General features: G+C 34.5%; 1 protein-coding gene across 2 annotated transcripts; it reads left to right on the forward strand.

Annotated features, from left to right (window-relative positions):
* The first annotated feature begins 568 nt into the window (after nt 1–568).
* On the forward strand, nt 569–20,176 carry PTGR2 (prostaglandin reductase 2). 2 transcript variants are annotated; one of them, XM_015240765.3, is made up of 10 exons: nt 569–682; nt 5,300–5,384; nt 6,377–6,495; nt 12,867–13,058; nt 15,246–15,416; nt 16,162–16,371; nt 17,163–17,284; nt 18,110–18,197; nt 18,973–19,012; nt 19,954–20,176. In XM_015240765.3, exons 2-10 carry the CDS (start codon nt 5,348–5,350, stop codon nt 20,028–20,030), a joined length of 1,056 nt encoding a protein of 351 aa, XP_015096251.1. In that variant the 5' UTR covers nt 569–682; nt 5,300–5,347; the 3' UTR covers nt 20,031–20,176. The 2 variants fall into 2 exon arrangements, with proteins under 2 accessions (XP_015096251.1, XP_006206116.1); XM_006206054.4 differs by having other exon boundaries at nt 588–626.
* Nucleotides 20,177–20,947: the final 771 nt, after the last annotated feature.

A 20,947-nucleotide genomic window follows, 5' to 3' on the forward strand; every position in this document is an offset into this window, starting at 1 on the left:
GAAACTGAGAAACCAGCTCACACTGGGTAATCCATCTTCGAGGAAGCTGGGATTCTTTGTAAAAGGCAGCTTTGTTATAAGGGAAGGGGTCCTGGGCCAGCAGCCTGCTGAGACTTTTTAACCCCAGCATTGCCCCTAACCAGCTGAAAGATAGTCCAATTACAGCAATTCTCTGAGCCTCAGTTTCCCCATCTATAAGACGAAGGGTAGGTTTGACGGCCCCTGTCTCGCTGTAATTTTCCAGTATGAAGCTCAGGGAGAAATCCATAAAAGGAAATTCCTTCAAGGACTTCTAGACGTGAAGTCATTGGTCAAGGTTAAACAATTTGCTATTTGGGTACAAGCAGTTGGGGCGGCCATCGGGCAGCAATCCTGGTTAACTTATTAATACACTTTGCCGAGACAGGTGACCAGTCTTTAAAGCTCCGCACCTTCCCAGCCGCTCACGGAAACGTGGTGACCGCGAGATCCAGCCTGAACTTCAAAAGCTCATTCGTGGGAGGGAGGGGGTGAGGAGCAGATGTATAGTTGTGCGCCTGCGTACTGCGGTCGGAGGGCCGAGGCGGAGCGCGAGCCTTTCGCAAGCTCCGCAAACCGCGCGAGACTTCTTCCGGAGCTCCTCGGCGGTGAGTGAAGCGCGAGGGAGCGCCGTCTCCGGCTGTTGTTGCTGGGGAATCCGGAGGTGGGTCGGGCCTTCCGGGTAAGGGAGGGTCAAGGAACAGGGTGACCTCGAAGCTTCCTCCCGGAGCTACCGGAGACGCTGGCGTCATTGTCTAGGTCACTACGATAGGGAAGGCTCGAGAAGCAGTAGAAGCAGGGCCTTTTTAAAAATAGAATTATTGGTAGTAAGCAACCTCAAGTTTGGACATAGTTGTGTTTACAACGTTCATTTAACACCTATTTAATGGCACATTCTATATGCCGGGTATAGAGGATGACTATAAATCATTGAACAATCAGGCACGAGTCCCTGTCCTCTTGGTGCTTGCAGTCTGGGAAGTCAGTTTGAAATTCTGGGCTATAGATGCAGAACTTTAGTAATTTATATATGAGTGGTGAGTAGTGGGAGCCATAGAAGAAGGTGAAGTCACTGAGAAGGGGAGAGCCAGGCAGGAATCCCCACACACTAGACTTGGGGAAAGGAAGGAGGAAACTAGAAGTCTCAAAAGAGAGAAGAGCGAAGCCGTCCAGAAAAAGTGGAGGAAATCCCAGAGATTTGCACGTTTTGTAACAAGGCAGTGGTTAACAGTCATTTGTGGCAGAATAATTGAGCAAGATCAGGATAGAGAAGTTTTTTGTTTTTTTTTTAACTTATTAGGAAGCTCATATTAAGGCAGTGGTGTGTGTGTGGTGTTTGCCTGTGGGTCCTAGTGTCACCAGTTCTGCGACCATGGGCAAGTTATTAAGCTTCTCTGCCTCCTTTTCCTCTGTATGCCTCTAGCCTCTCGTGGAAACGTGAGGACCCCGAAAAGGGGGGCAATGACAAGTACCACCATCCTCATAGGGTTGTTGGGTGGAGGGGTTAGGAGACAATGTCTGTTAAGTCGTAGGCTGAGTTCCTGGCACTTTGGAACATTCAGGCAACAGGCTGAGAGAAGGAACTTTCCAAGATCCCACGTGATTAGAAGCAGGACTGTACTCTGCTCTTCTTAGTTGGGTGCCCTTTACATTAGGCTGCAAAGTACACATTCAGATAACACACTCTTGACCGGCACTAGAGTTTTTTGGTTAATCATTGATCTTATTTTGGAATATTGCTTACACCAATTAGGAACACAGTATACCAGACAAATGTGGTTTGCTTAATACCAGTCAATAAAGACTTGAGGTTTTTAATCCCACTTGGGATGAATTTAACACATCACCACCTCTCCTTTTCAAATTCAGACTGGTGGATCGTATTTTAGATTTTAATTTTCTGATTAAATTAAGTTATTTACATTTTAAATGTGTTTGTTGTGCTATTGAGGGATATTGGGTGATTATCCTACAGTAGTTAATTATAGTGTATGATACTTAAAACTTTCTAATTTAGTACAGAGGGAGAATAATAGTGTACTTTTCATGCTGATAAGCAGTATTTGGACAGATTTACAGTTTGCATAATTTAAAGAATTAAAGCACACATTGAAAGTAATTAGAGAAAAGGGCAAATATGAAACTTCATTTGGAAAGACTCCTTTCATTGAAAATTTAGCCATCCCGTGATGCTGTTAATCACCACTTAAGATCCATTATCTTTGGATCTGGCATCAATTTGGAAAACTTTGCTTTTTAACCCTTATGTAATTTATACACAAGGTAATTCAATAAAAATTTTTCTTTAAAAAATATATTTACTCCTACAAGGCATTATGGATTTCTTGATATGATGAAATAGGATGCACACAGCACCACTTTTAAAGATTCTTGCCTAAAAAAATTGAACGTGCATCTAACCAAATCTTTAGATCTAACTACCAACCAAGGATAAGAGGAGAAATAGAAGAATGAGGTAAATGAAAGTAGGAAGAAGCAATCAAAGGACAGTCTAGACAAAAGAATGAAGAAACAAATGTTCAACAGTCAATGGAATGAAATAAAAAAGAAGAGACTCAAAATGTAGTATATAGACTTTGATTCTGATCATTTTTTAAAAAGTTATTTTTATATTTCTCTTGGGAGTAATTAGGTTTATTTATTTATTTATTTTAACGGAGGTATTGGAGATTGAACCCAGGACTTCGTGCATGCTAAGCGTGCACTCTACCATTGAGCTATACCATCCCCCCCAATAGACTTTGATTCTAATGAACCAACTGTAAAACAACATATCTGAGATAATCAAGGAGTTTGAATATGCACTAGGTATTAGATAATGTTAAGGAATTATCTAGACTTAATTCTGTTAGATTAACAGCATAGTGTTTATATTTAAAGCAATTTGTTATTAAAGGTATGTAACTGAGGGATTTGGGGGATGAAATAGGGTAATGTCTGGGATTTGTTTTAAGGGGAAGCTGAGAAATGCAGTCTTTAACTGGGCAACATGGTGTCCTGAAGGAGAGAGTAGATACTGAGGGCAACTATCCATAATGTCATAACCAGTGAGATTATAAGTGTACACATTATAAAAAGTAAGGAAGCAAATAGGATGGATATCCATAGTCTCCTATTTTACAGAATGTCAATAAGTCAGACATTTAGTCCTAAATTAGGAGCGAATTCCCCTCCTTTAGGAAAGGGTACCTACAGGAGAGTTGTACATTATTATATGGCTGAATATGTAAAAACCCTGTTTGGAGGAGATTATGGGGCAATAGTGGAAAGAGTGAGGACAGGTAAGATCTGGGATGAGATTTACGTTTCAGTCCCAACTCCTCTGCTTACCTGCTGTATGATCTTGGGTACAAACTGGACCTCAATTTCCTTTGTAAAATGAGGATAGTAATACATTTGTCTATATACTTTGTTTTAAGAAATAAGTAATGGAAATTGCGTGGAAGTTCTCCATAAATTATCTCCATATAAATACTATATTAAGCAAGATTTGAAAAATACCCCATGATGATTATGTAACATTTTCCTGAGCAGTATATACAAATCTCAGGTATATATAGGATACACAGATACTATAAGGGATACAGAGATAAATGAAGAAATTCAAGGATCTTGCACATTTAGAAACTAGATTAGGAGTAGAGTCATGTGTAAATGAAATTACTCAGTGTTTTTTGAGTAATTTTTTTGAGTAATTTTTGAGTAATTGCCTGGGGTTGCAGGCAAGGATTATTAAATACCAGGTCAATTTACAGATGGTTGTCAAATGTCTAAGTGTGCTGCTGCTGTATTAATTTGGAAATGATGCTAAGAACTAAATATGGTGCATTTGTCGATAAGCAATGAGGATATATTGTATAGCACAGGAAATTATAGCCATTATCTTATAGTAACTTTTGATGGCATATAGGCTGTAAAAAATACTGAATCACTATGCTGTACACCTGAAACTAATATAATAATGTAAATCAACTATACCTTAATAAAAATAAATTTTAAAATGTTGTAATTGTCATAAAAAATAAATAATATAATTGTTTTTCTTAGACTTCTCAATGTTATTAGGTACTGAAGATGATGAAACAAAGTAATGAGAGAAGACAGAAGTAGTAAATAAATATATTAATTTAAAAAAGGATGATATTAGTATCTTAAAAAACAACTTAAACATAATAGGATGAATATTTTTATGTAATAGTTAAGAGATTGGCTCTGGAGTGTCAGCTTGGGTTTGAATCTCAACTCCACTACTGTAGGAAAGTGCTTAAACTCTTTAAGGCTGTTTCCTCATCTATAAAATGAGGATAATAATATATATATATTTCATAGCACTGACAACTGCTAGGCACAGAGTAACACTAATGGTCTGTTTTCATTTTTAGTGATGGACAAAGTAAGCAGGCCCAAGTTAGATAGTGCCGGCAGTGGAACTTCATTTTGCTGGTTTCATTAACTCAGATTGTAAACCAGAATAAATTAATCCTTTATTTATTTGTTTTTTTTAACATTTTTTATTGAGTAATAGTCATTTTACAATGATGTGTCAAATTCCAGTGTAGAACAAAATTTTTCAATTATACATGAACATACATATATTCATTGTCACATTTTTTTTTTGCTGTGAGCTACCATAAGATCTTGTATATATTTCCCTGTGCTATACAGTATAATCTTGTTTATCTATTTTACATTTTGAAATCCCAGTCTGTCCCTTCCCACCCCCCGCCCCAATTAATCCTTTATTTGTTCCTAGAAAGTGAGGATTTAAAAATGTTTTTGATGTATTACTTTTATAATCAACAAAACTATTAAGAAATTTCCATTTTGATAAATGAATAAAAAGGAACTTTTGAAAATTTTGTTGCATCTCAATTTAGCAGCTCGTGTTTTATTTTGCTACTAGATTAGCTGGCTAGCTCTGGAGGAATATATCATGTTGTTTTCTTTTAATCAAGCCACAGTAGGAAGCTTAATCATGATGGCATAAAGTTGAATGTGCTTGAATTATGAGGCCAGAAGCATTTTTTCCCATTCAGTCTTCAATAATTTTTTTCCTATTAGCCAAAAATTCTAATTAGATTTAGTCTTTCTTCATATATTTGCTTTAGGAGACAAGCTCTGACAGGAGACTATTTTTTTTGGATCCTAAATATGATTTTTCCTCTCCTTGTTCAGAAACACAAGGGCACTTTTTAAAAAAAATTTAAATTGTTGAATATCTTATAACTTAATTGTGATTAAACTTTTTTTCTGTTTATAGGAATTATTTTATACAGAAGTCTTGTGAAACCACTGTGCAAACAAGGTGATGATTGTGCAAAGAGTAGTGTTGAATTCCCGACCTGGTATGTATTTGTGATGAGTGAATAGCTGTGGTCTTTGATAATTATAAATGCATATAAAGGAACAAGAAGCGATGTGATGTCAATGTGGTAAATTAAAGCAGAAAGATATTAACACTAGTAGAGATTTTAGAAGCAACTCTCAACAATATAATATTCAGATTTTTAGATGATAACTTGTCAAGGCCATCTATTGAAGAAATAACTTATTTTAAAATTATTGTAATATTAAGAAGGTATATTACAAATATATGTGGCTTTTGTTTTTTCTTTATAGTGTATATCACTGATTCTTAAAATTTGCTTTTCTGTTTTATGTGAAAAGCATTGCCCTGTGTCATCATAGGTCATCAAACCTGAATCATAGAAGCTTAGGTATGGCAGTAGCTTGAGAGCTTTGGACCCATGTTGCCTTGGTTTTGATACTTACCAAGTGTGTGGCCTGGGGAAGTCACTTAGCTTTTCTCAGTTTTAGTAAAGTGAGCAGTTGGATTAAAATGCCTACATTCTATTTTCACTTTAGAAATTTGATGATTCAACAAATAGGAAGTTTTAATTACATTCATTTAAGTTTCTGTTTTCATCTTAAAATGAGGAAGGATAGTTTACCGATTTACTTTGGCTAATGTGGTGTTTCTGCTACCTTGTAAAATTTAACTTTCATAGTTTAAAAAAAAGCTGGCTGTGATTTTTCACTTTTTGAAATCTTCCTATAATTTTAAAACAGATGAGTTGATTTACTTGTAATCATCATAAAAAAGAAATGTTGACGTTGACAGCAATATGCCAGAGGAACTTCTTGGAGAAAAACAAAAGCATTTGAAACTATTTGAAGAATTTATGCTGAGTTACAGAGAAATTAGAAGACAATACAGATTTATTTATGCCTGTATTAAAAGGGAGTACTCTGAATCCTAGAGTGACCTTTTAAAGAATAATAAATAATTCTATGGTAACGTGACTCTCTGATTTTATATTTTTGCCTAATACTTTAGGAAAAAATGGTAATCCAGTGGCAGAAAATTTCCGAGTTGAAGAGGTAAACTTACCAGATAACATCAATGAAGGACAAGTACAAGTCAGAACTCTTTATCTTTCTGTGGATCCTTACATGGTAAGAGTCAGGATTTTGTGATTTAGTCAAAGTAATTTTATTTTCATATTTTTCATGTCGCTTCTAAATTTTATTGTTCAATCTTCATGATTAATAAATATTTGAGCAATTATATCTTGATGCCTGTGAATTATGGATTGCCTTTGCTTTTATTCACTGTTACTAAGGAATGTTATGGAAGGAATGTATTGCAAGTAGTGCATATGGTTAGTTTCCTCCGAAAGTCCAGATCTCTTCCCAGTAGTAAGTAGAGCTTGAAGACAGTAAATTAAGATTGGAAACCTCAGATTGATCTAGTTTACAAGACAGACTCCGTTCAATACCTTTATTCTAGTTTGTCTCTTTTAAAGGAACAGACTCACTTACGCCATTTCTAGATGAAGGAGATTTATTTAAAAGAAGATATATGTTGCCTGGGTCTGCAGCTGAGAAGCCATCAGGCACATGGACTTAGGCTCCATAAACACAAGTATTTTTACCTCTTCCTTTCCTATGCGGATGCTTTTTATTTCATTTTCTTGCCTGTTATCCTGACTAGAACCTCGAGTAAAGTGTTATACAGAAGTCTCAAGAGCGGACATCCTTGTCTTATTTCTGATCTTGGGGGAAAGCATTCAGTCTTTCACCATTAAGTGTGATGTTAGCTGTGGGATTTTTCTAGATGCCCTTTATCTTCATTGAGGAGATTTCCTTCTATTCCTGGTTTGTTGATTGTTTTTATCATCAAGGGGTGTTGGATTTTTAAAATTGTGGTAAAATACATATAACATAAATTACGCCATTTTAACCATTTTTAAGTGTACAATTAAGGACATTTCACGGTATTGTACAGCCATTACCACTTTCCATTTCCAGAACTTTTTCATCATCTTAAACAGAAACTGTGCCCATTAAGCAGTGAAATCTCCATTAGCCCCTCCCCTCAGAAGGGGTTTTGGATTTTGTAAAACATTTTTTCTGCTTCTATTGAGATGATTATATAGTTTTTGTTTTTTAATCCATGGATATGATTTATTATATTAATTGATTTTTAAACATTAAACCAATCTTGCCCTCTTAGAATAAATCCCACTTGGCCCAGGTGTGTGATTGCTTTGATATGTTGCTAGATTTGGTTTGCTACTATTTTGGGGGGGATTTTTGCATCCATAAGATTGTAAGACCATATTCATTGTTTTCTTGTGATGAATTTGCCTGGTTTTGGTAATACTGCCTCATAGAATGAGTTGGAAAGTGTTCCCTCCTCTTCTGTTTTTGGAAGAGTTTGTTAAGAATTGATATTAATTCTTCTTTAAAAGATTTGTAGAATTCACCAATGAAGGCATCTGGCCTGGGCTTTTCTTTTGGGGAAGTTTTAAAATTACTAATTCAATATCTTTATGTGTTACAGGTCTCTTAAGATTGTCTATTTCTTCTTGAGTCAGCTTCAGTAATTTGTGTTTTTCTAGGAATTTGTGCATTTCATCTAAATTGTATACTTTATTGGCATACAGTTATTCTTAGTATTTCCTTATAATCCTTTCTTATTTCTAAAAGTTTGGTAGTAGTAATGTCCCTTTTTTCATTCCTGATTTTAATGATTTAAGTCTTATCTATTTTTTTCTTAGTTTAGCTAAAACTGTCGATTTTGTTAATCTTTCCAAGGACCAACTTTTGATTTTATTGATTTTCTGTATTGTTTTCTATTGCGTATTTCATTAATTTCTGTTCTTCTTTGTACTAGTTTTATAGTACAAAATGAGTACCTGTGAGTCTTTATTTATTAAAAAATAAAGTTAAGAGAAGATCAGGATGGCTTATTCAGTAAGCTGTGTTGGATCAGTTGACTATATGCTTCTGGGAAAAGAATTGTATCTTTGGCTCAACCCCTGCACCAGAATAAATTCCAACAGATAATAAAAAGTTAAAGAAAAAAAGAAACTATAAATAATTTTAGAAAAAATATGGCTGAACAATTGAATGGTGTTAGGGAATTAAAGACTTTCTAAGAATAACAGCAAACCCAGATAATATGAAGGAACATGATTAATAAATGTGACTATTTAAAAAAAATACTGTCTTTTGTAAAACACAATAAAATAGCATGTACAAAATGAAAAAAATAAATGGCAAGCTTAGAAAACCTTAGAATACAAATAACAAGAGAAAAGATAACGTCTAATATGTGGAAAGCTCCTATACATTAATCTGTGAAAAGTAGAAGTTGGGCAAAGACTACTAATAAGCAATTTATAATCTCTCTGGATTACTGTTTCTGTATATATTCTTATCGTCTCTTTGGCTTCTAGAGTGTCCTTGTGGAAGATAAATAGAACCCTGTTCTATCTCTCCTTAGGCTGCACTTAACAATGGAGACCCAATGGGCAGTACCACTTTCTCCCAGGACAGCTGTAGCCTTGGGAGGGCTCCTCTTCCTTCTGATGCATGATTACAGTTCAGGCTCTGTCTTCCAGTGAGACCAGTCACACTTGATTACACTTACAGTGGAATGCAACTTGATGACTTCATTCAAAATTCTTCCCAGGGGTAGCATGTTTTTCTTTATGGGTGAGGGAAATGAGGTGGTGCTTGGTCTGAAACATACTAAAATGGGCAAAATTTCAAGTTGACACAGAGGGGTAGGATGGGTCACTGATTTTCCACAGACCTGAAGATTCTTCCGCTTTCAGCCAAGGCAAGCTCATTCAAGTCATGGGCCTTATCACTCTAGACGGTGCTGAGCAGATCATCTAAGGAGAATAATTATCACAAATTCAGGAGAAAAATGACTGTGAACTATTTAGTATTCAGAATTAATTCTTGATGGTGACTGGTTTGGATTTCTTAAGACTTTTACACTTCAATGTGTAAAAACCTAGCTTAGGGTATCTAAGGATTACACATGCCCTAATGAGCACAATATTAAAAATATCACTTAAACCCAGGATAATAAATACAAAGTAAATTAAGAGAACAAAATTTATCAAAATAAAGCCAAGATTCAAAGTTAGAAGTGTTTTGGGGGGAGGATATAGCTCAAATGCTAGAGCACATGCCTAGCATGCACAAGGTCCTGGGTTCAATCCCCAGTACCTCCTCTAAAAAAAAAATATCAATCAATCAACCAATCAAGTTACCTCCCCCCCTCAAAATTAAAAAAAAAAAAAGACAAAGTTAGAAGTGTTTTAAAAATCAAACAGAGCAGACAAAAGGAACACGGTTGATCTTTGAGCAACTTGGGTTTGAACTGCAGGGGTCTACTTATATGGGAATTTTTTTCACTAAATACATAATATAATACAATATGATCTGAGGTTTGTTGAATTTGAAGATGCAGAACCACAGGTAGAGAGGGCTGACTCTTAAGTTATACACAGAATTTACATGGATTTTCGACATAGAGTTGGTATCCCTAACCTGTGTTGTTTGAGTCAGCTGTAGATGAAAACAAGCAAAAAAAAAAGATACGTTCTTTATAGAATTCTTTAAGTTGGAACAAACTTCCCCATTCAGCAGAATTCCCTCTGAGAGTCTTACAATAAGAGAAATTTATGACCCAAAGATTTTAGGAGTGGAGAAATGATGAAACAATGAGATTGTGACATGAATTGGATTCATGGCCTTTATTTCTAAACACCCCTAAGCTCAAAACAACAAAAAATTTAAAAACCCTTTTTCCTCCAGGGAAGCAAATAGCTCCTCCATTCACTCATTTCTTGCTGGGAAGCATTCAACCTTTCTTGAGCATTTTGTCTCTTCATTCTCTATATTCTGTCCCTCCATCATCAGATACCGTGGACCCCACTTCCTAAGTACTTTTCAATCCAGTCCATTTCTCAGTTAACTCTGAGGACATCTACCTAGTCTGAATCACTATTATTTCTCTCCTAATGGGGTATCCTTGTATACACTCTTTGTCCCCGTAATCCATCTTTCACACTGTAGCCAGAGTGATCTTTTTATAATAGCAACTAATCATGTCACCTTGCTTAAAATCCTTTAGTGGCTTCCCATTAGTTTTGGGATTAAGATTAACATTCTGGACGTGGTCTAAAGTAGTCTGGCCTGTTTGCTTGCCCAGCCTCGCTATACTCTGCTTTACCTCTTAACCTTGTACCCTGGCCTCAATAGACCTCTTTCTTTTGTAACAAACCAATGTCCCTTTTTGCTCAAGCCTTGTATAATCGTGTCTTTTATTTTCTGTGTTTTATAATGCTTTGATATTTTAGGAGCGGTTGCTAATTCAGGAGAGCTGCCCCTCCTAGTGCTAGCTGACTTGGAGATAACAAATCTTTTCCTTGGACACACCTTTCATATGTAAACTAATCTACCTAAAGCCCATATTTCCAATCACCTCCTTTATCTAACTTTTGCATTCCAGGCAAATATTTCCCTTGCCCTAAACCACGCCAGGGCTAGGTACCAGACAACTAGGAAACACGTCCATAAGCCAGAGCCCACCGAAATTATTCAATCAATCCAATTCTAAATTTACTCAAGTTTGCCTACTCTGCCTTGCCCATTTCTTTTCCTGGAAACCACAATAAAGGCTCTGGGCCATGCTCTCCTTTTGCTGCTTTTGCCCCCTGACTAATTTCCCCATGTGGCTCTGTGTCGTATGGTGTACCTTTCCTTTTGGGAACTGTAATAAACTATTCTTTCAAAGCAGTTGTCTCTGTGTCTGTCCTGTTACCATACTTGATTAAAACAAAGTCCTGGGTACAAATTAAAACAAACCTTCATATCTGAAAACTTCCTTTCCCTTTACTTGTTTTTCCCTAGAAGCCTGCTTTAAAGATTTTTGCTTTGGTAAGTCACCCTGAACCTTCAGACTAGTCCTCTTTGTTCTATTTTCTCAAAACAGTACCTTGACCTTCAGCATATATCCCAATTGTAATTAATAATTATTTGTATAGTTATTAGATAGTTGTCTTCCATAATAAAAAGTAAACTTATGAAGACAAAGGTCTTATTTATCCCTGTATCTCCAGTGATTAGCATAAGTGCTTATTAAGTATTTAAGAAACAAAGAAAATCACCTTGGTTGCTTCCACTAGACATTTTTGTTTTTTAAAGCAACTTCAAAAGGAAAAAAAAAGAATCTGATGAACATTAAGTGACTGAAATTTTAGTATCATTCCAAGCTCACAACTAATTTAATCACTATGCATATACTGTATTTTATAAGGTTATATTTAATGTGTATGTATTATTTGGATTTCACATTTGTAACTTCATATGAAAAATTAGTCCAAATACTATTATTTTGGTGGTTATATGACATTTTATTGTGTTATACAACATCATTTGCTTATCTATAGGGCATTACTTATTCCTACTTCTCCTATTAACCCTAAGCATCAGGTTTGGTCTGGCCAGTATTCAGTGGCTGCTGCACTTGCTTTTCAAGAATACATGGGAAGGGCACACAGCAGAAATGTAGTATATTCCCATAGAAGCTTCTGCCTCAGTTCCCTACGTGGTCTTTTCCCCTGGTAAACTGAACTAGACCATGTGGGGCCCCTTAACCAAGCAGCAAGATCTCTTCCATCTTCTGGACTACACTGTAGGCTTATACACCTTGGCCTTTCATGAGAGAGGAGGCAACAGTGAGCCACAGAAAAGAGACCCTTGATTACTTCACAGGTCTTTAGCCCTAGTCCTATGGAAGGGTGTGGTGCTATTGTGACATTTTGTCTTTGCAGAATAAAGAGAACATCCACGTGAGGTTATGGGATATGATGTAATGCTTGGTCTGAAGTTGTGATGAAAAACTGTATAAAAATTGTTTCATTTCTCTTTCGGGTTATTTCTATTGAGGAAGCAGTATTTCTAGGCTGAAGAAATGAGTTATATTATGGTCTATGTGTTGCTGGTTTGTTCTCGATTAAAAAATGGACACTTTTATAATACCAGTGGTACTTAAGTGTACCTAATTTGCTACAGTCCATTGAAACCATTAAAACAATATCTTGTATTTTTGCTAGCATAATTTTTGCAATATTACATACATTTCTTTAAGTAATTATTTAAAATGTTTAACAGCTTTATTGAGCTGTAATTCACATATTGTACAATTCAGACATTTAAAGTGTACAATTCATTGGTTTTTAGTCTATTCACAAAGTTGTGGAACTATCACCACAGTCTAATTTTGGAACATACTTAAATTTCATTTTAATTTCACTTCTTTACTTGTTAGAGAGGGGATGCATTTTTTTCAGGATAAAAAATAACTGAAAGGAAGAGAGAAATTAAGATAAACTTTATATGTTTGGCTAACTGTATGTAACATTACTTATTATATACTTTCTTTTAGTCACTGGGTAAATTAGTAAACTGGCTCAGTATCATCAGTCAGAAGTATCCTAATCCATGTTTTCTTTTTTTAGCGTTGTAGAATGAATGAAGACACTGGCACTGATTATATAACACCTTGGCAGCTGTCTCAGGTGGTTGATGGTGGAGGTATTGGGATTATAGAAGAAAGCAAACACGCAAATTTTACTAAAGGCGATTTTGTGATTTCTTTTTATTGGCCTTGGCAAACCAAGGTTATTCTGGATGGAAATATCCTTGAAAAGGTGATGTATAATATAAAGTATTTGATTTTTCCCCCTATAATTCTTTCTTTGTGCATTTGGCATTCAGTTCTGTTTGTTATCAGGGAAAAAATAAAAGCATACTTTTTCTAAGGTATTTGTTAGAATGTGGAAAACCTTTATTCCTTTTCCACTGTTTGGCTATAACTTTATATGACAGTTCTTAGCTTGCCAAAGAATTATGTTGTTTTCCATATTTACTTCTCATATTTTACATATATAAAATAAAACCTGAGCTATAAGCATAAAAAAAATGTTTTATTCTAAGAACTAGAAGGCCCCTTATAGTTGTATGCTTTAAAGTTTCCTGAGAAATTACCACTTGACTTAAGAAATTCATTTGGTTTATGCTTGAAATTCCATCTTGTGTCAGAGAAAACAATAGCTATCTCACAAGTGAATGTGAAAATTAAATGCTATGGTAAATGTGACTAAGGCTTTGTAAAAAAGCTTTATAAAATTTTAGTATTTTTTGTGATTATAAATTCTGAAAAAGATACAAGTGATAGGCAGGGGACATTATGCAGTCATTTTGTCAACTTAATGGTACTAGTAAAATATATTTAACTAGTAATTGCTTAGCAGGAAGTGAAAAAAACATTCAGCAGTTTCTGGTTTCCCTGTCATTGTGCTGTAGTGGGAAATGGAGCAGTTGGGGAGAGTTTAGAAATGTTTGAAGAGTAGATATTAGAAATGAGGAAGAGGAAATTCAGAAGGGATGGAAAAATGATATTTGCTATACACAAATTTATCTCACAATGTTTTTATATTGGCTCTACTAATGAGTAACTATTACCTGCAGGATACATTTCTGTGTAGTGTGCTTTAGACCTTTCTGTGTACTGTAGACTTACCTTTAACCACACAGCAGATTTAACTGATAGCCATTTAAAAGTGATGATTACAAACTGCCATTTTCTTTCTTTGTGGCAGTTTAACTACGAATCAAAACAAGGTGGTAAATTTTGATTACTTTTGGTGGTTTATTAAATTTTTCCCAAAATTATTCAATTCCTTAAAAATTATTAATTTTTTTCGATTCACCCTAATGTTACAGGTAAGAAAACAGACACAGAAAATATAAAAGAAGTATAGTAAACTATTGCTTGGGCCTGGTAAACATATAAATATAAAATGCTAAAAAGCTGAGAGAGACCTCATTAAATTAAACTAGAAGAAATTGTATCACACCTTCCTTACATTTCTATGGAACGTTTTAAGGACAGGAATGAGAACTATTAGAGTTTAAGCTGATTTTTATATAGATAAATATTTACTTTGGAATTGCTCAGAGATTTTAAAACCTTTTAACTTCACCTAATGTTTTCCTATTAAATATTTCCTCTCTTTTGATATATTTGGGGCACTGACAGAGAATAGTGTCTTATGTGGCAAATCTTTTTTAGCAGTTTTGGGTTTTTTTTTAATACTATAATGAGAAGTAATATTCATTTGTTTTTACTTTGTACAATTAAATTATAGAATTTTAACAAGACTCAAGAATGGTTTACTGTTTAGAAACCATATTGGGTTGTTTATTAGTCTGCTTGAACTGCCATTACAAAATACCATAGACTGAAATTTATTATTGCAACAGAAATTTATTTTTTCACAATTCTGGAGGCTAGAAATCTGAGATCAAAGTGCTAGAAAGTTTGGTTTCTGGTGAAGCCTCTCTTCCTGGCTTGCAGATGGCTACATTCTCACTGTATCTTCACAGGCATCCAGCCTTTCCTCTGTGCACCTGCAGACAAAGATTGATCTCTGGTGTCTCTTCCTCTTTTAAGGACACAAGTCCTGTCAGAGTAGGGCCCCACCCTTATGACCTCATTTAATCTTAATTATCTCCTTAAAGGCCCTATCTCCAAATACAGTCACACTAAGGGTTAGGTCTTCAATATATGAATTCTGGGGGGACACAATACAGTCCTTAACAGGCTGTGTCTATCCTCTTGACTTAAAACAGAACTTTCTAATATTGTTTTAATTTTAATTTTTTTTTAAGTTAGGTTTTTTTTAGGGGGGAGATACTTAGGTTTATTTATTTATTTACTTTTTAGAGGAGGTACTGGGAATTGAACCCAGGACCTCATGCATGCTAAGCATGTGCTCTACCACTTTGAGCTATACCCTCCCTGCGCTAGTATTATTTTTAAAATTTTATTTTAGGCAGACCCACAACTTGTGGATGGACACCTTTCCTATCTTCTTGGAGCTGTAGGGATGCCTGGTTTGACTTCCTTGATTGGGATACAAGAAAAAGGTCATGTAATTGCTGGATCTAATCAGACAATGGTTGTTAGTGGGGCTGCTGGTGCTTGTGGATCCTTGGCTGGACAGGTAAACTTTCTGAGAATTATTTGACTTTCTGAAAAACTAATCATAATTGAATCTCTGGATATGTGTATGTAATTTAAAATATAATATTGAACAAATTTATAATGTTATTTTACACATCTGGTAGAAATGATGTTACTATCTGATCAGGTAGTAACAGTATGAAAAATGTTACAGATTTTTGTATTTTGTTCTTTTTTAGCCAAAAATGACATGGTAAATGCTGGAGCACTGCTCTAATCAATATGTGGAAGAAAATCGTAGAGTACCTGTCTATAATTCCATGAATTTGAAGATTTTTTAAAAAATCTTCAAATAAGGAAGCATTTATTTGGTTTTAGAAATACAGTAAATACAGAATTTTATAAAGTACATTATTTTATGAATAACAGCCTTTGTAGTATGAAACCCTTGAAACAAAACATTTTATCCTAGTAGTAACTTTAGTTCCTCACAGTCCTCAAAAATTGCGAGATAGAGATGTTTTGGGTCTGACTATTCCTTTTATGAAATCAGCTTTGATTGTGAGATTTTAACATTTAAACTAAGTCTAATTTTATTCTAATTTAAAGAATGACATTATATCTGTTCTCAATTCTCTTGGTTTCAAATAACTTTTAGCTGAAAACCCTATAATCTAACCTGAATTGTGATCAGCACTTTCATAGACTTGTATTATCTTGCATACTTTTACATTTAAATTGTGATAATAGAAAGCTGTTTAATTTTCAAAAATTTCCCTCCCTAGATTGGCCATTTGATGGGCTGTTCCAGAGTGGTGGGAATTTGTGGAACACATGAGAAGTGCCTCCTCTTGACCTCAGAACTAGGCTTTGATGCTGCAATTAATTATAAAAAGGGAAATGTGGCAGAACAGCTCCGTGAATTATGCCCAGCTGGAGTGGATGTTTACTTTGACAATGTCGGTGGTGACATCAGTGATGCAGTGATAAGTCAGGTTGTTTGCCGATTTGTTTGTTTTAAATTTGAATACTGCATTTTATCTGATGTGATATCTTTTTACCTCATAGTAAGAAAGAAAAATACTTCATAAAATTGTAGGGTTTGTGAAAAACATGATGGTCAGTATTATAATTAAGTGATACAGAAGAGCTTGCTGAATCTACTTCCATTTCTTTGCAGATTTGCACTATGAGCATCAATTTCAGTTCTTCGCTGGCAGTGTTATATTTTCACTTGCAGTTTATTTTTGTGAAAAATTACATTTGTATTGTTCAGATGAAGTTGTAACCTCTAACTCACTTCTAACCAACAACCAACTCATGGCTATGGCCCTCTGACTTTGGGTAGGAAAAGGATTTTCATAGATTGAAGGTATTTGCGTATTTTAATTGACAGTATTATAATTTATCAACATTAGCTATTAACACTGCATTGCCCTTTACTATATGTAAAATAATTTGCAACTGAGGTTAAATTATTTAAACCTAAAAAATTTGGATTTTAGAGTTATCATTAATAATAAAAGTAGCAACAATGATGACAGTGACAACTAATGCAGTTCTTTTGCTGATTACCAAACTCTACCTCTATGTTCCTTTGTAGTAGACTTATTTTCTAGCTAATTGAAACTAATACATATAATGGGTAAGTCTTCAAAGCAAAATCAATTTGGCACAAAGGATTAAATACCATAGTCAAGGAGGCTTTCATTGAGGCAGCCATAAAATCAGTAAACATAGAAAAGGTATATATCTTAGGGTATATTCATAAGTTTTCTCTGAACAGATGAATCAGAACAGCCACATCATCCTGTGTGGTCAAATTTCTCAGTACAACAAAGATGTGCCTTATCCTCCTCCACTATCCCTGGCTGTAGAAGCAATCCGGAAAGAAAGAAACATCACAAGGTGTGTTCTACCCTTTCCCCTAATTACCAGATTCAAAGGGTTTAAAGATCATAGATGTATAAGAAATATATTATTCTGCATATATAATTTTTTTTATTAACTAAAACTTGAAAATGTACATTTTAAGGTGGTTCAGTATTTAGGTTTTGGTTCACTAGCTCCCTGGCAGAAAACTTTAAAAAATGCACCTCTACTATCAATCTTTTGCAGGTCTTTTTTTGCAAGTGACAGAAACTCAACTTACATTGGCTTAAGTGCAAAGGAAATTTAGCTCATATATTTGAGAAGTTCAATATTAGTACTGACTTAGATTTGGCTGGATAAAAGGTTTGCATAGTGGTGTCACAGATCAGTTTTTCTTCACCCCTGGGCTGTTCTTTCTTCTGGGTTGGCTGGGCTCCCTTGCAGGCTCTCCTCTTGCAGCAGCAAGAGGATGACTGCTCTCTTTACTCTTATATTTTACTAGGTTAGCAATCCAAGCAAAAAGAGAACAGCTCCCTTGAAGTTAATTATTAAGTCCCATGGCTGATACTTACTGGCTCAGACTGGCTTGGCTTTGGTGGTGGGGAAAGGATGCTACCCACAAAGTAAAATCACAGTGTTTTTACCAAATGACATAGATGCTGGGAGACAAAACAATAGAAGTCCACTTAAATTAGAAGTGTACATTGTAGCTATACCTAAAGCTATATCTGACCAGACTCTGTGTGTTTAAGTCCTAATGTTTGAAAGATTAACAGATATTAGAGTTCTGGAATGATTTGATTTGGGCTCTCTCCCTCCCTCCCTAGTCTCTGATCAGTACCCTTTTCTTCCCCGCTACAGAGAAAGATTTCTGGTGTTAAATTACAAGGACAAATTTGAGTCTGGTATTCTACAGCTGAGTCAGTGGTTTAAAGAAGGAAAGCTAAAGGTAGAACTTGCTTCTATTCTTTATCAGTATCATTCTTCCTGCTACTTGATACACTTTTGTATTATTTGAATTTAATATTAAAGTTTCATAATAAAAATTCTTACGAGAGAAAAATGTACTGAATATTACAAATTAACTTTACCTCCCAGGTGAGTATAACCTCCTAATTGAGAAACCCTCTCTTATTATTCCCTTTATCTAAAATTTGATTAACCTTTACTTTTCTTAGATTATAAGATCAATAGGTTTTTGTTTTTCCAAATTATAATATTCGTTAACAAAAATTTGTGGGATGTTACTATGTGTAAGAAGCTGTGCTTTCTCAAAAAACTTATACAAACCTCCTAGTACCCCTACCTCTCCACTGCCATACATCTTTCCTGCCCTCCCTGGACATTCTTATAGATCTCATGGTTGTGGTTGCAAATCAGGAGTTACGAGTCTGGGGGCCGGAGACCCTGACCTAGGATGTTCTTGAAACCTGCAAATGATAGGCAAAGTTGTATGTGTGTGTGCTTATATACTTTGTTTTCTGAAAGAGGGTGCATAGCATGTGATGTTACCAGTTGAATTTTAGACCATGGGAAAGTAGGATTTTATTTTAAAAACAAATTTGTAGGAAACTTTTTTGGGTTACCTACAGAAAATGAAGAATATCTATTTTTAGACAGAAAGTGCTAAATAGTATTGCTGCCCTTTGCAAAATTGAAAACTATTAAATAATTTGAAACATTGAAGTCTGAAGAATATGAAATATACTTATTTTAATTTACAGATCAAAGAGACTATGATAAATGGATTGGAAAACATGGGAGGTAAGATGAATGTCAATTTATTATATATGTGAGTTCAGCACAAATATTCTCTTTTTTCTTTTGTTTCTACTTATCTGTTATTTTTTTCTTTTTAAATCATTTCTTTTTGTAAAAGCATCCTACAGGTGTCCATAAATATCTTAACCACATTCCATGACAGTTCAATTTAGTGGTATTTAAGAGGTATTGTTTTCACATTTCAAATCATAAGTGGGTTTTTTTTGTTTTGTAAACAACTTATGAAAAAAATTAAGAATTATGAAAGTAAAAAAAAAGAATTATGAAAGTCATTTAGCTTCTAGGTAACTTTTTCAGATTGAATGGTTCTAAGGTATCATGAGATTACATTAAGCAAATTTTTAATATTTAGGGGTTTTTTTCCCCTAACATACACAGGTTTCAGCATTCTCTTGTTGCAAGTTTCAAATGAACAGGATTAAATCAAACTGATAATTTTTCCTTTTTGAGGAAAAAATTTAATGTTTTGTTAATGTCTACTAAACAGAAATATAAATTTCACTTGCCTAACAGATATGTATTTCACTTAGTAAAACTTTATGGTTAGATTTTTAATATTTTAAGTTATTTAAAATTTGTTTTTGCTGATTTAGCCTAATTTTTAAAACCCTTTAGTCCATTTTTCCTTCTCATACTTATTTGCCTCTAGTCTCAGACTCTGTAACAGTGAATGCTGATGTTGACACCAATGAAACATTTCTAGTTTGGGTAAAAACAAATTTTTAAGATGTTAATTGGGTTGGTTTGTCCTGCAACTTTGCCAGAGTTATACTTGAGGTTTCTTTTCATGACAGTTTCCTTCTGTAATTAATATTAAAATCATTGAAGAAATTATTTAAATTAATTGTACATGCCTGACTTACTGACAAATGTTTGACAGTGACATTTATGCTTTCAGATAATCTAGTTTTTTTTCTTTCCAGCCGCATTCCAGTCCATGATGACAGGAGGTAACATTGGAAAGCAGATAGTTTGCATTTCGGAAGATACCTCTTTGTAATCTCCTCATCAAGGAAATACACAGATTTCTTTCTATTTTGCACAAAGATTTTCAAGATACATTAGTACAGATACCTTTTGATTTAAATGGGCTCATAGGTGATATTTTCTTAGTTGCACAAGATAATTCTTTCCTATGTCTTCTTTATCATATATATACTCTACATCTAACATATGATTATTTATAATTATAGAAATAATATTTTTCTGTCTTTTGCTAAAACTAAAATTACATGATATTTATACCAGGTATTCTGAAACCACTGGAAATTTGATATAGCTGTTTAATGGAGCATACAAAATAGATTTTTTTAAAATTAGTTACTTTTATTGAAAATAGAATGCATGAGAAGGCACTTAGTAAATATATATTTAACTGGAAATACTTTACATAATTCTTGAACTGAACCTTGGTGTAAGAATAGAATTGGGATGGCCTCTCCATATTGTAGATGGAAAGGGGGCTTAATGGCAGAATGTGTGTATAGGGCCTTGGAGGAATTCAGAGCTTGTGGAAGTTTTTGGGATAGGAGAGCAGAGGCTTTGTGTTGGGAGTAGTATGAAAACTTAAGTAACTGAGGTTGGTTGGGTTGATGAAGGGACTAGATTTACTACAGAAGATGATCTATTTGTGTTTTGCCAAGTAGTTCACTGTATAGCCTCAAAACGCAAATATACATTGATAAAACCGTATTTATTTTGTTAGCAGGCATATACTGTCAAATAGTTTTAAAGATTTTGAGGGCAAACAGACATCACTTGGAGTTTTAGGTGAAGAAAAAGATTTAAACAAGTACAGCTTCAGGTAATGACAGGACTCGGCAAATTAAAAAACAGTTGTAAACAAAAATGTTCAAGATCTACTAATGTACTTCTATATAAAAGAGTTTGTTTTGTTAATTGTAATCAACTCTTTAA

Source organism: Vicugna pacos, chromosome 6, assembly GCF_048564905.1.
Source record: "Vicugna pacos chromosome 6, VicPac4, whole genome shotgun sequence".
Classification (NCBI taxonomy): Eukaryota; Metazoa; Chordata; class Mammalia; order Artiodactyla; family Camelidae; genus Vicugna; species Vicugna pacos.